The 13,616-nt window shown below is 36.0% G+C and overlaps 1 protein-coding gene across 1 annotated transcript in view; it reads left to right on the top strand.

Annotated features, from left to right (window-relative positions):
• PLA2R1 (phospholipase A2 receptor 1) overlaps positions 1 to 13,616 on the top strand; it is a 119,945-nt gene that overhangs the window by 46,846 nt on the left and 59,483 nt on the right. Inside the window, exons 9-10 of the mRNA XM_030324393.1 lie at positions 2,566 to 2,664; positions 7,308 to 7,420. Coding sequence (XP_030180253.1) covers positions 2,566 to 2,664; positions 7,308 to 7,420 — 212 coding nt within the window. The remainder of the gene's footprint in view (positions 1 to 2,565; positions 2,665 to 7,307; positions 7,421 to 13,616) is intronic.

Genomic DNA, 13,616 nt, shown 5'->3' with positions numbered 1-13,616 from the left:
CATTTGAAAAGGGACAAACAATGACCTCTCTAAATGTTTATCTTGCGTCTAACTCTGCTGAAAGCCATCACTGTTTATTCTACAGTATTTGACGCTTTATTGGTTCATTGGTTTTGAGATAATTAAGATGACCTTCATTTCCCACTGACATTCTCCTTTTACATTTGACAGACATTGGTTATTTACTTAGCAAGTTCACAGAACAGGAGCCAACATTTGAACATAAAAATTATTTTTAAGAGAGTAAGAACAGGTATTAATACTATAGGATGTGTCAGGACAATGCTGCTGTAAGTGTGATACTTTGGGTCCTCCTTTCTGGCAGCTTAGTGGCTCCTTAAATAGTAAATGCATAAAAAGTAACATTCATTCCCATGAAGTAGAACTCAACATGAATATGATTATTGTAATTAACAAGTTACCTAAGCATGGTTGATGCCTAATTTGAATGTGAGAGCCTAGGAAACTTTCTCCATTCATCCATCCATCCAATTGTTATTAAGCAAATACAGTAGGCCTAACAGTATCCTTTAACTGGATGGCTTGCTAGAAGACTCCATGATGGTGGGCTATAGGGCTGCTCTGTAAGATGAAGGTGTCAGCCTCCTACCCAGTATGTATATTCCCCTAAAAACCTGAATGCCTGAGATACCACCTAAAATTTGAATTGTGTGGTTTTAGCCTAAAGGTCTGATTTGTGTTAACAAATCCTTTGGGAGGATAAAATTTTAATCTGTTAGCAGTTATTATATTTCATTATTAATGTAGGTTGTTAGAGCAGCTATCTGCAGAACTAGAAGACGTGAAAGTATCCACCTGTCATATAAAGAAGAAATGGGGTGGGGCTTTGGAAACTTAGTGATAAACTTATGGCTTGAGCACAAAGTTCACCTATGATAATGTTATCTAGGGTGATTCATGGTAGCTTCCAGGCATTTCCCCAGCATTAGGTTTATATATGTAAGTAGCAAATATTCCACTTAATATTTAGAAGTGGTTGAAGAAAGGAAGCAGCAGTCTCACTTGGTCACGAGGATAGTTTCCAAAGTGTGGTCCCCAAACCAGCAGCATCAATCAATTGAAACCTTGTCAGAAATGCAAATTCTTGTGTCCTACCTGACCTGTGAAATGAGACACACTGATCATGAGGTCCCATCATCTGCACTTTAGTAATCCTTTCAAATAATTCTGGTGCACAGTAAAGATTGAGAATCCCTGCTCTAACCCATCTTTTTAAAAGAAAAATTGAGAGCAGCTTAATGTAAATCTAGGCTGAGCCTGGTATTAAATCCTAGTTTCCAGTTTTACTGACTATAAAACTTTGCTCAAAGTATTAAACCTAACCTTTAAAATAGGAATGATAATGCCTACCTCACAGAAATGTTGAAATTATACATGAAAATCACACAATATTAAGCCTGGCACACTATCAAGAAACATTAATGGCCCCTCCCCTCCTGTCCACCCCTCTGGGATTGCGCATCTTGTAATTGTTCACATGCTGGAGAGAGCATGGCCTCCCACTCTCATGTAGAGAAAGTATCAACTCTTCTAATGACAACATAAGGTCCTGACTCATTACCCCATACTGAAACACTTATTATTAATCGTATTTTTTATTTAAATAACTGAAACAATCCAGTGAAGAAATGGGTAGAAGACATGAATAGACACTTCTCTAAAGAAGACATCCAGATGTCCAACAGACACATGAAAAGATGCTCAACATTACTCCTTGTCAGGGAAATACAAATCAAAACCACACTGAGATACCACCTCATGCCAGTCAGAGTGACTAAAATGAATAAATCAGGAGAGTATAGATGCTGGCAAGGATGTGGAGAAACGGGAACCCTCTTGCACCGTTGGTGGGAGTGCAAACTGGTGCAGCCGCTCTGGAAAACAGTGTGGAGGTTCCTCAAAAAATTAAAAATAGATCTACCCTATGACCAGCAATTGTGCTACTAGGCATTTACCCAAGGGATACAGGAGTGCTGATGCATAGGGGCACATGTACCCCAATGTTTATAGCAGCACTTTCAACAATAGCCAAATTATGGAAAGAGCCTAAATGTCCATCAACTGATGAATGGATAAAGAAGATGTGGTTTATATATACAATGGAATACTACTTGGCAATGAGAAAGAATGAAATCTGGCCATTTACAGCAACATGGATGGAACTGGAGGATATTATGCTAAATGAAATAAGTCAGGCAGAGAAAGACAGATACCATATGTTTTCACTCATATGTGGATACTGAGAAACTTAACAGAAGACCATGGGAGAGTGGAAGGGGGAAGAAAAAAGTTACAGAGAGGGAGGGAGGCAAACCATAAGAGACTCCTAAATATTGAGAACAAACTGAGGGTTGATGGGGGGTGGGGGAGAGGGGAAAGTGGGTGATGGGCATTGAGGAGGGCACCTGTTGGGATGAGCACTGGGTGTTGTATGGAAACAAATTTGACAATAAATTATATTTAAAAAAAAGAAAATAACTGATGTTGCCTATCAGCATCAATAATGAAGTTAATTCATCCATCTTGTAACATGTTTCCCCTTAGGAGGGGCACTGGAAAGTTAAAAATTGTGAAGAAACACTTTTTTACGTTTGTAAGAAAGCAGGCCATGTCCTTTCTGACACTGAATCAGGCTGTCAAAAGGTAAGTGCTGTTAACATTGCATTTAGGTGTATTGAATGCATAGCTAGAATAATTTATGCAACAGCAATTTAAACAATGTCTCCCTCTCATACCTACTTTTGCTCCCTCCTCCCTCTCTTTCCCCTCCCTCCCTATCACTTTTCTTTCTTTCCTTCCCTCCCTTTTTTTTTTTTTTTTTTTTTTTTTTTGACTGTGGGCTACTTTTAACAAACCAAGCAGTTATCAGCTGGGAACATGAAGGGTTTACAGCCCTGCAAAGGATTGTTGTCTTGCCATCCTCTTCAACCTAAACTACTTTTCTTTTGAAATAAAAAATATAAAGGTCCTGTTATCCCATCTGTACAAACAATGACTGTCATGTGATGCCCCATCTCACAGGTGGTTTTCATAGTCTCCCAGTGAGGACTGTCAGAGTGAAAAAAAAATGCATTCCTTTGATGGAGAGTGAACTTCTTCACTCAGACTCCTGACTTCCTTTTCACTCATCTTAAACTTAAATATTTGAATAGAATACAATAATGGTGAGAAGTGCATGTTTGCAGTATATTTATTAGTTGGGAAAGAGATAATAAAAATACTTTAATATTTTAAGTAATAAATTATTTTTGGTACTTAACATAATTATTCTCAGTACTTAAAGTAATAAAAAATACATAACACTTCAGGTTTAAAATTAAAAGGTAGAAGGTTATGTTTTAAATTTCTTCAAATACATTCAGTATCCTTGAGTAAAGTTCTCAACACATTCATTCCCTGTCTCTCTCTCTCTCTCTCTCTCTCTCTCTCACACACACACACACACACACACACACACACACACTAAACAATTAAATTTAAATATTGGATATTTGTATGCATCTCAAAAATTTCCCAAACCTGGATTTTTATGCAATTCTTAAATATTTTCTCTTCTAATCCAGGTATTTATGTTTCAATGAGGCAATGACCCATCTTTCCAAGAAACTGCATTTTATTCAGTAATCAGTGTAAACATATGAATTACTCTTCCTACTTTAGGTCAACAATACCTATGCCATAGCTGACATACTACCAAACATTTTATCTAATGATTACAGTTCCTGAAGTTAGAGCTGATCACTGATTTATAGCTAATCAGAAATATTGAAAAAAAATATTTGTCTTATTGTGGTTTTCAGAGCAACTCAACATGTTGTATTTGTGTTGAAAAGGAAATTAACTCCTTACACAGCAAAAACAGAACTGATGTTCTATTCAAACTTTTGTACACAGCTTCCCTTTTCTGGCCAGCATTACTAGTATTTAAGGTTCAGAGTAAAACTGGAGTTCAGATCCCGTTCTCTAACTTTATGGTGAAACTCTCATTAAGTTCTTTATGAATCAATCTGTGAATGTGGTTTCAAAAGTTTCCTTTCCTTTAGCCCACTGCTTCACCGCACTTCTCTAAACAGTCTGTATGTGTAAAATCAACTTATAAAATATTTCTCACACCATGCACAAAAATAAATTTAAAATGGATTAATGAGCTACATATGAGACCTGAAATCATAAAAATAGTAGAAGAGAACAAAAGCAGTAATTTCTCTGACATCAGCAGTTGAAACATTTTTCTAGATATGCCTTTTAAGGCAAGGGAAACAAAATCAGAAATAAACTATTAAGACTACATCAAAATAAAAACCTTTTCCACAGTGAAAAAAAAAACATCAAAAAAAAAACAAAAAAGCAACCTACTGAGTGGGAAAAGATATTTGGAAATGGTACATCCAATAAGGAGTTAATATCCAAGACATATAAAGAATGTATACAAGTAAACACCAAAAAAACACCAAAAAAAAACCAAAAAAAAGGCCTCCAAATAATCTGATTAAAAATGGGCAGAGGACCTGAATAGACATTTTTTCCAAAAAAGACATACAGATGGCCAACAGATACATGAAAAGATGTGTAGCATCACTCATCATCAGGGAAGTGCATATCAAAACCACAATGAGGTATCACCTTCACCTGTCAGAATGGCTAATATCAATAACACAAGAAATAACCAGTGTTCGTGGGGATGTGGGAAAAAAAAGGAGCCCTCATGAACCCATGCACTCTTAGTGGGAATGTAAATTGGTACAGCCACTGTGGAAGACAGTATGGGGGTTCCTCAAAAATTAAAAATAGGAACACCACATGATCCAGTAATTCCAATACTGGTATATTTACCCAAAGAAAGCAAAAATGCTAATTTGAAAGGATATGTTTCTATGTTTACTGCAACATTATTTACAATAGCCAAGATATGGAAGCAACCTAAGTGTCTATCAATAGATGAATGGATAAGGAAGATGTGTTGTACACACACACACACACATTACACAACCATAAAAAAGGATGAGATCGTGCCATTTACAATAACATGAATGGACCTAGAGGGTAGGATGCTAAGTGAAATAAGCCTGAGAAAGACAAATACCATATGATTTCACTTATATGTAGAATCTAAAAGAGTAAATTAATAAACAAAAAGCAGAATCAGACCTATAAACACAGAGAACAAACTGATGGTTGTCTAGCAGAGGGGGTGGGGAATGGGCAAAATGAGTGATGGCTGTAGCCTTCAGTTATGGAATGAATAAGTCACAGGAGTAAAAAGCACTACATAAGGAAGAAAATTTGCTTGATAATTTCAAAGCAAAAAAAAAAAAAAAACCCACCCCCCGCTCTGAGTCATTTTTTGGGGATTGTATAATATGAGCAATTGTTTCAGTACTGTCATCATCATCATTTCATTTAAAATGAAATGGCACCTCATGTACAAAAGATATTCACAGATACAATCAATTATTCTTCCCACTTTCATTGTGTGGACAAAGGCTTGTAGTAAGGAGCCTTTGTTTTTCTGGTTATTACTATGCCACATCCCCCACCCGCTTTCCTAGAGTCTGTTCAGTTCTCAGATTTTTGGTTTTACTAAGCAGCCTGTGATCTGAAAACTACTAACAAAGAAGGAATACTTTGTTAGAAAGGTCAAATTGTCAGCCTTCCTCCGCCTGTCCTTCCAAATACAAAAGCAGTCTAACCTCCCACCCCATCTGGAGTGATCCGGGGGTTCTGGCTGGAGCTGTCAATTACTCACACAGATGAGGTTATGGGGAGAAGATCAGGGAGTGAGTTCAGAGCACATTGTGGCTGGCTGGATGTGGAACTCCTGTGATCCACACCTCATTTAATAATATGTTTTGAAAAAAAATAACTGAGTTCTAAAATAAGGTTTTCTTTAATTTACTGCAAGACAGAGACCTTTTCTAAGAAATATAGCAGAAGTCATTTTATATCTGATCAAAATCTGGCAAGTATTGGCATGACACAGACACAGAATAAAGTGTATTTTAAAACTGGCAAATACATAAAAATAGATAGATGTAAGTGATGTGATTTTATAATATTGAAAGAAAAGGGACTAAAATAACTCAGTGAAAATATAGAAGACTAATGAATACATGTCTCCTGTACTGTATGATTTTAAAGAACAGAGATACCCTTCAATGCTCTCGGGGTGGAGGTATGGAACTACACATTTATCATTTTTGTCTAAGTGCCAAAGCTTGCTTTCTTTCTGTCTCAAAGGCTAGCCAGTTGGTTTAGGAATACTTTTTACAAATATATATATTTGTTTGTATATATATGCATATATTTATATATGTTTGTATTATTTACATTTAAAATATACATACAACATATTGTATATATACATATAAATATATACATACATAAGCATACATATATGTATATATTTATGTATATGTGTATATATATACATATATAAATACATACGTATATATTTATGTGTGTATATATAATATATAAATGTATATGTAATATATATATTTATATAATATACATTTATATATTGTATACATTTATTTAGCCAGTCTCTATTTGGAAACCTTATGATCTACCCAAGACCATCCCGGATTACACCAGAATTGGGTTCCAGACCAGCTTGTCCACTAGCTTGTGACTTCATCTAGGTCTCTAACCTCAGTGAATCTCAGTGAGATAACATGAAATAAGCAATATGAAACAAAGTTGAAAAGATGTATACACTATTATCTAGATACATATGTCCTCTTTGCTCATATTGAGTTCCTGGATCTATTTAAGGCCTCTGCCTGCATTGTCTCCCTTTGATTCTCAGAACAACTCCATGGACACTATTATTATCTTCATTTTACAGAGGAGAAAATTAAGACATGTAGAGATTATATAAAGTTGCACACTAGTAGAGCCAGTATTCAAACCCATGCCTTCTGCCTTCAAACCCAACAGTCTTGGTTTCTACCATCCTGTAGGAAGCATTTGTATGAAACTCTAAGTCTGAACAGAGAGAGAGAAAGAGATCTTGAGTGAGTGCTCCTTTATTTCATTTTAGATTTTAAGATTTCAAGTTAATTAAAACTTTCAGGTTTTAATAATTAATTAAATAAATATAAAAGTGGCTGTAGCTAATGGCATTACCAGGTAGAATACAAAGATTTCAAGACAGAAACTCAAGTTTTGAGTTTTGAGTGGGTCAGAGAAGGAAGTTACGTACAAGTAGTAAATAAGAATACACAAAAACACTATTTTGCTGTTTAAATCATTTATGTCTTTAATTTTCTATTTCCTTTTTGAAGGGATGGGAGAGACATGGTAGATTCTGTTACAAAATTGACACTGTCCTTCGAAGCTTTGACCATGCCTCCAGTGGTTATTACTGTCCTCCTGCACTTGTAACCATTACAAACAGGTAAGATAGAAATTTTCTATCAGAGACATGACTGTACTTTTTTGACAGGAGGGCTCCTGGGATGATAAAATCTAGCCATAATCAGTAACTTGTCAAAATCTAAACTGTACAGTAGAATATTAAATTATTTAAACTATTGATTGAGATGAATTTAAATCACACAATGTTATTCCTAAATCAATTTTTGAGTAACCGAGTAAAATTTAAGATGACTTTTACTTTCCATAAAGATTTATTAATTATTTAGTTTTGAATATATATTCGGTCAGATTTTATCTAAATGCATGTAATGGAAAAGAAATATGTTATTTAAAAACTATGTTTTTAATGTAATGTGTGTGAGTTATGTGAGGTTATTTTGAAGAACAAAAGTAAGTATAGCTAAACTGTGGAGTATTTTCAAATGCTTCCCCATTGCTTCTTAGCTCTATATTTGTTTAGATATAGACTTCTCTGTTCACAGGTGTCTTCTCCATAGTAACAGAGAAACTGCCCTTTTGACACTCCACAGAATTTGCAATATGCTATAGATTTGTAATAGGGAATAAAAGTACCAACAACGGAAGTGACCTCAGTGTCACTATCAATGCCAGGAGAACAATGAGGGCTGGGAAAATGACTCCTCCAAACTGAAGACAGAAACAAGGTAGAACCCTTCTGTGGTTGCTTGGGAAACTATACCTGCAAAGCTAGTCATTTGCTTTTTTACTGAGGCTATTGCCTTTAAAAATATACACCGAAGACCAGAAACAAGACAATTGATACTATAGTCTTACCTAGAGACTCTTACCACATAGGTCTAACCTGTAGGAGGAATTATGTGCTTTCTCTGCTCTCCCCACAGAGGAAGTCAACATGCAAAGCCACCAGTATTTTCCGTTTCCTCTTATTTTCTTTCCCAGTCTTTCCTCCAAACCATGCACAGAATGCGTGTGCATGCATATGCCGACACACACACCCACACCCACACACACGCGCGCACACACACACACACACACACACACACACGACTGGATTGACAGCAGTTTCAAAATAAATTGCCTGGAGAAACATTTTGTGCTCAGGAGTCCCTTCCTTCAGCAGTAGTACCACCCTTGATGTATCCCAGTGTTGTTTTTAGTTCTACCTTCCTCCTTCCCAGAATAGCTGGCAGGCAGAAAGAAGCCTTTATCCTCAACTTGCTCACCCACCCAAAAGATTTCAAAAGCACCTTGGGGTAAAGGTCCTCCAGTAAGTGAGCCAACACTGGACTTTATACAGGAGCCTGATCAGTGAAGCTATCTATGCTCTTTTGTTAATTATAACATAATTATGTTTTTCACTAAAGAAAATTGTCTAATTGTTTCACCTGTTTCTTATGTCTTATTCTTTCTTTTCTTTTTTTTTGTGTGTAATATTCATTGAATACCTGTCACATACCTGGCACTGTGCTAATTACTTTTCAAATGCTATCTAGACAATGCAAAAAAAGCAATAGTCAAGCATTTATTAGAAAATTATTTATTAAATATCTATATTGTGAGAGGCACCATATTAAACACTGGCATGCTGTACAAAAGAAATAAAAGGCATGTTATTATTGTCCTGGTGCCACTTGCAGGCCAGCAGCTAAAGAGGTAGAATATAGAAACATAGTGAAGAAGATGGAAGAACACACTAAATGGATAAATTCAAAGTGACATTACAGATAACCTATAATGCCATAGTGACCCAAGTAGGGCAGAAATCTGTTAACGTTCAAATGCTTCCTTTCCTTTCCTTTCCTTTCCTTTCCTTTCCTTTCCTTTCCTTTCCTTTCCTTTCCTTTCCTTCCTTTCCTTCCCTTCCCTTCCCTTCCCTTCCCTTCCCTTCCCTTCCCTTCCCTTCCCTTCCCTTTTTTTTTTTTTTTTGAGAGAGAGACAGAGCGTGCGAAAGCAGGGGAGAGGGGCAGAGGGAGAGAGAGAGAATCTTAAATCTTAAGCAGGCTCCATACTCTGTGCACGGAGCCCAAGGCAGGGCTCCATCCCATAACTCTAAGATCATGACCTGAGCCAAAATCAAGACTGGGATGCTCAACCAACTGAGCCAGCCAGGGGCCCCCAGATACTTCATTTTCTAAGAATCCTGGAGATCTCATACAAATAAAGTGTCTGGAAAAAAATCTACTTGGTTTCATTTCCCCCAAAACTAGATACAAGAAGATGCTATAAATAATTTGTTTCTTTGATAAACTATATTCAGTAGTCAATATTAATTGACTACTGTATGGTCTAACTCCACAACAGAGCTATAGGATGAATAAGTTTGTTTTCATTCTATCCACAACCTTGTAGGCCCACTCAGGTGACTTTGTGCCAGAATGCTACTCAATGAACAGTCAAGATCCTGTATTGCTACCATTAGCCCCAGTGAGGCATCTCTCCTAGACAGTTACCACACATGTACACGGCCCTGCAAACATGTCTGTATCCAAAGCAGTGACTCCAACACAGGACATGCAAGTTGAGGAAAGGAAGAGGCCCATGCTCTTAACTGTTATTCATTCAGATTCCATCAGGTAAGAAACAAAGCCTCACACTATACCCTATTCTTTGAGTGACAATGCACCACAAAACTTTTCAACAGCATCTTTTGTCTGAGAAGGTTGGGCAGCAGATGGAAAGTCTCCTCAAATCCAAAAGTGTCCACTAGCAGCCTGGATAATCATTTTCTTCCATTACTGATTTCCTGTTTGAGTTAAGACACTCCTGTCACTCACCAGTGCCCAACCTTGTAGTTGCTAATTGATTTTCCACTCTTCTGCACAATTGAGCCACAGATTCGATGGGCACAATTAGAACCACCTGCTACAAATTACTTATTTCTTTTGTTATCGGGCAACTGCTCCTGGTATTGGACTTTTTAACACTTTGTGGAATAGAGAGGGAAAGAAAAATAGACCCTTATTTCTGAATAACAGAATGTTATTTTCTTCCTGTTACAAAATATTTTCAGGCCTGGACACTTTACTTCCAGATAGGGCATGACTATAAATCTTGAGTTCCAGAGTTAACATGGATAATTGTCTAAATGCATGTGTATCTAAATTTTAAATCAATCAGCCATGGAATATTTAGTACAAAATAATCCAGGGGCGCCTGGGTGGCTCAGTTGGTTAAGCGTCCAACTTCGGCTCAGGTCATGATCTCGCAGTTTGTGGGTTCAAGCCCTGCATCAGGCCCTGTGCTGACAGCTCAGAGCCTGGAGCCTGCTTCAGATTCTGTGTTTCCCTCTCTTTCTGCCCCTCCCCTGCTCTCACTCTGTCTCTCTCTCTCTCTCTCTCTCTCTCTCCAAAAATAAATAAACATTAAAAAATAAATAATAATAATCCAAATTACATTCAATTTTGTGAATTTTACCAATAGTAAGAAATCCTACAATATCTCATTTTCTGCTAGATTTAAATCTGCATTATTTCCAAGCAATTTTACAGCTCTCCTATTTTCCTGCAACCCCCACACCCTCTAAATGCATTTGCAGTTAATTTTTTATTGTGATAAAACATAAAATTTATCATTATAACCATTTTTAAGTGTATAGTTCAACAGCATTAAGTACAGTTTTAATAGTGCACAATCATCACCACCATCCATCTCCCTAAATTTTTGCATCTTTCCAAACTGAAATTCTGTGTCCGTTAAATAACCACTCCCCATTTCCCCTTGCCCCCAGCTTTGGGGAACCATCATTCTACTTTCTGTCTATGAGGTTGACTAAAGTTAACTCGTAAGTGGAATCACGTAGCAGTCATCTTATTGTGCCTCGCTTATTTCACTTAGTCCAATGTCCTCCAGGTTAATCGATGTGTCAGAATTTTAATATGTGTCAGAATTTCCTTCCTTTATGAGGCTGAATAATATTCCATAATATGTATGTGTCACATTTTGTACACCCATTCATACAATAGGCATGAGATACTTCCACCTTTTAGCTATTGTGAATAATGCTGCTATAAACATGAATGTACAAATATCTTTAGAGTCCTTGCTTTCAATTCTTTTGGGTCATATACCCAGAAGTGGAATTTCTGGATGATACGATAATTCTATTTTTAATTTTTTGAGGAACATACTGGTTTCCATATCAGCAGCACCATTTTACATTCCCACAAGCAGTGCACAAGGGTTCCAATTCCTCCAGGTCTTAGCCATCATCTGTTATTTTGTTTTTGTATAATAGCCATCCTGATGGATATGAAATGGTATCTCATTGTGGTTTCAACTTGCACTTCCCTAATGATTAGTAATGTTGAGTGTCTTTTCATGTGCTTATTGGCATCTGTATATCTTCTTTGGAGAAATGTCTATTCAAGTCCTTTACCTGTTTTTTAATTGGAGTGTTTATTCTTTGTTGTTGAGTTGTAGGAGTTCTTTATATATTCTGGATATTACTCCCTTATCAGATACATACTTTGCAAATACTTTCTCCTACTCCATGCGGTGCCTTTTCACTCTGTTGATGTCCTTGGATGCACAAAGTTTTTAATTCTGATTAAATCCAATATATCCATTCTTTTAATTTATTTTTTTAATTTACATCCAAGTTAGTTAGCATATAGTGCAACAATGATTTCAGGACTAGATTCCTTAATGCCCTTTACCCATTTAGCCCATCGCCCCTCCCACAACCCCTCCAGTAACCCTCTGTTGTTCTCCATATTTAAGAGTCTATCCATTCTTATTTTGTTGCCTGTGTTTTTGGTGTCATATCCAAGAAATCATTGCCACATTCAATGTCATGAAACATTTCCCCTATGTTTTCTTCTAAGAGTTTTATAATTTTAGCTCTTGTGTTTGGTCTTTGATTCACTTTCAGTTAATTTTTGTAAATGGTATAAAGTAAGAAGAGTCCAGTTGCATTCTTCTGCATGTGGATATGCAGTTTTCCCAACGTTAATGTTGAAAAGATTGTCCTTTTCCCATTGAATGGTCTTGGCACCCTTGTGGAAAATCATTGGACTATATCTACAAGGGTTTACTTCTGGGTTCTTTTCTCTATTCTATTAATACATGTCTGTCTTCATGCCAGTACCACACTGTTTTGATTTCTGTACTTTCAACAACTTTTGAAATCAAAGTTGTGAGACCAACTTTCTTACTAGTATAAATTCAAGCAAGCCAGAAGAATATAAACTAAAGAATGAGAGTGCCCCCTCACCTGCACTCTTTCTCCCTCCAACCAATCCCACTCTTCTCCCATTAACAGTTAACAAAGGTAACTGCCATTAACAGTTTGGAATTTGCTCTTCCAGGTGCATTTCTTGTGTGTACGTTAAGTATCTTTTCTATCTCTTCTGTCTTTTGCAATAAATAATATCCAAAAACTTAAGACTTCTAGTTCTTGAGGCATGCCACCAAAAACTTCTTGTAATAATAATCATGATACATGTCTTCCATTTTAAAACAATGATATTCTATTTCTATTCTTGATTTAAAAGAAAGAGAAGGAATTTATGATTTTTATGTTCATTCAGCAATAGAGTCAGTTATTTGAATATGGTATTAAAAATGTTAACAATCATGTTATTAGAAGAAATCCCATTGCAATCACTCAGTTAAAAACTGAATACCTCCTAACTGTATCACTATATGTAAAGACTACCACTGTTTTTTTTTTTTAATTGTAGTAAGTTCACTAGTGAAGTTACATCCAGTTCATTACTTTTTTCAATCTCTTGTTTTAGGTAATACAAACATAATCATTAAGTACTGCTGTCTGCTAAGTATAGTATTACTTATAGACAAGAAACATCTTTCTTTTCAAGTACATTGGCTAAATGGATGAAAAAATATTTTCAGAGACTCAAATATAAAATATCTCTTTTGGGGGCATTAAGGAATCTACTCCTGAAATCATTGTTGCACTATATGCTAACTTGGATGTACATTAAAAAAATAAAATTAAAAAAACAAATTAATTAAAATCTTTTTTAAAAAATCTCATTTTGAAGTATGCATTTTTTGAAATGCAAAATTTATTTTGAAATGAAAAAAATCATCTGTATGTATCCCAAAAATATGTATTACTGTCTTCAAATTGCATTTTTTATTTTTTTTTAATTTTTTTTAACGTTTATTTATTTTTTAGACAGAGAGAGACAGAGCATGAATGGGGGAGGGTCAGAGAGAGGGAGACACAGAATCTGAAACAGGCTCCAGGCTCTGAGCTGTCAGCACAG

The sequence above is a fragment of the Lynx canadensis genome, chromosome C1, assembly GCF_007474595.2.
Source record: "Lynx canadensis isolate LIC74 chromosome C1, mLynCan4.pri.v2, whole genome shotgun sequence".
In the NCBI taxonomy this organism is placed as follows: domain Eukaryota; kingdom Metazoa; phylum Chordata; class Mammalia; order Carnivora; family Felidae; genus Lynx; species Lynx canadensis.
This window is presented reverse-complemented; position numbering and strand designations above follow the sequence as displayed.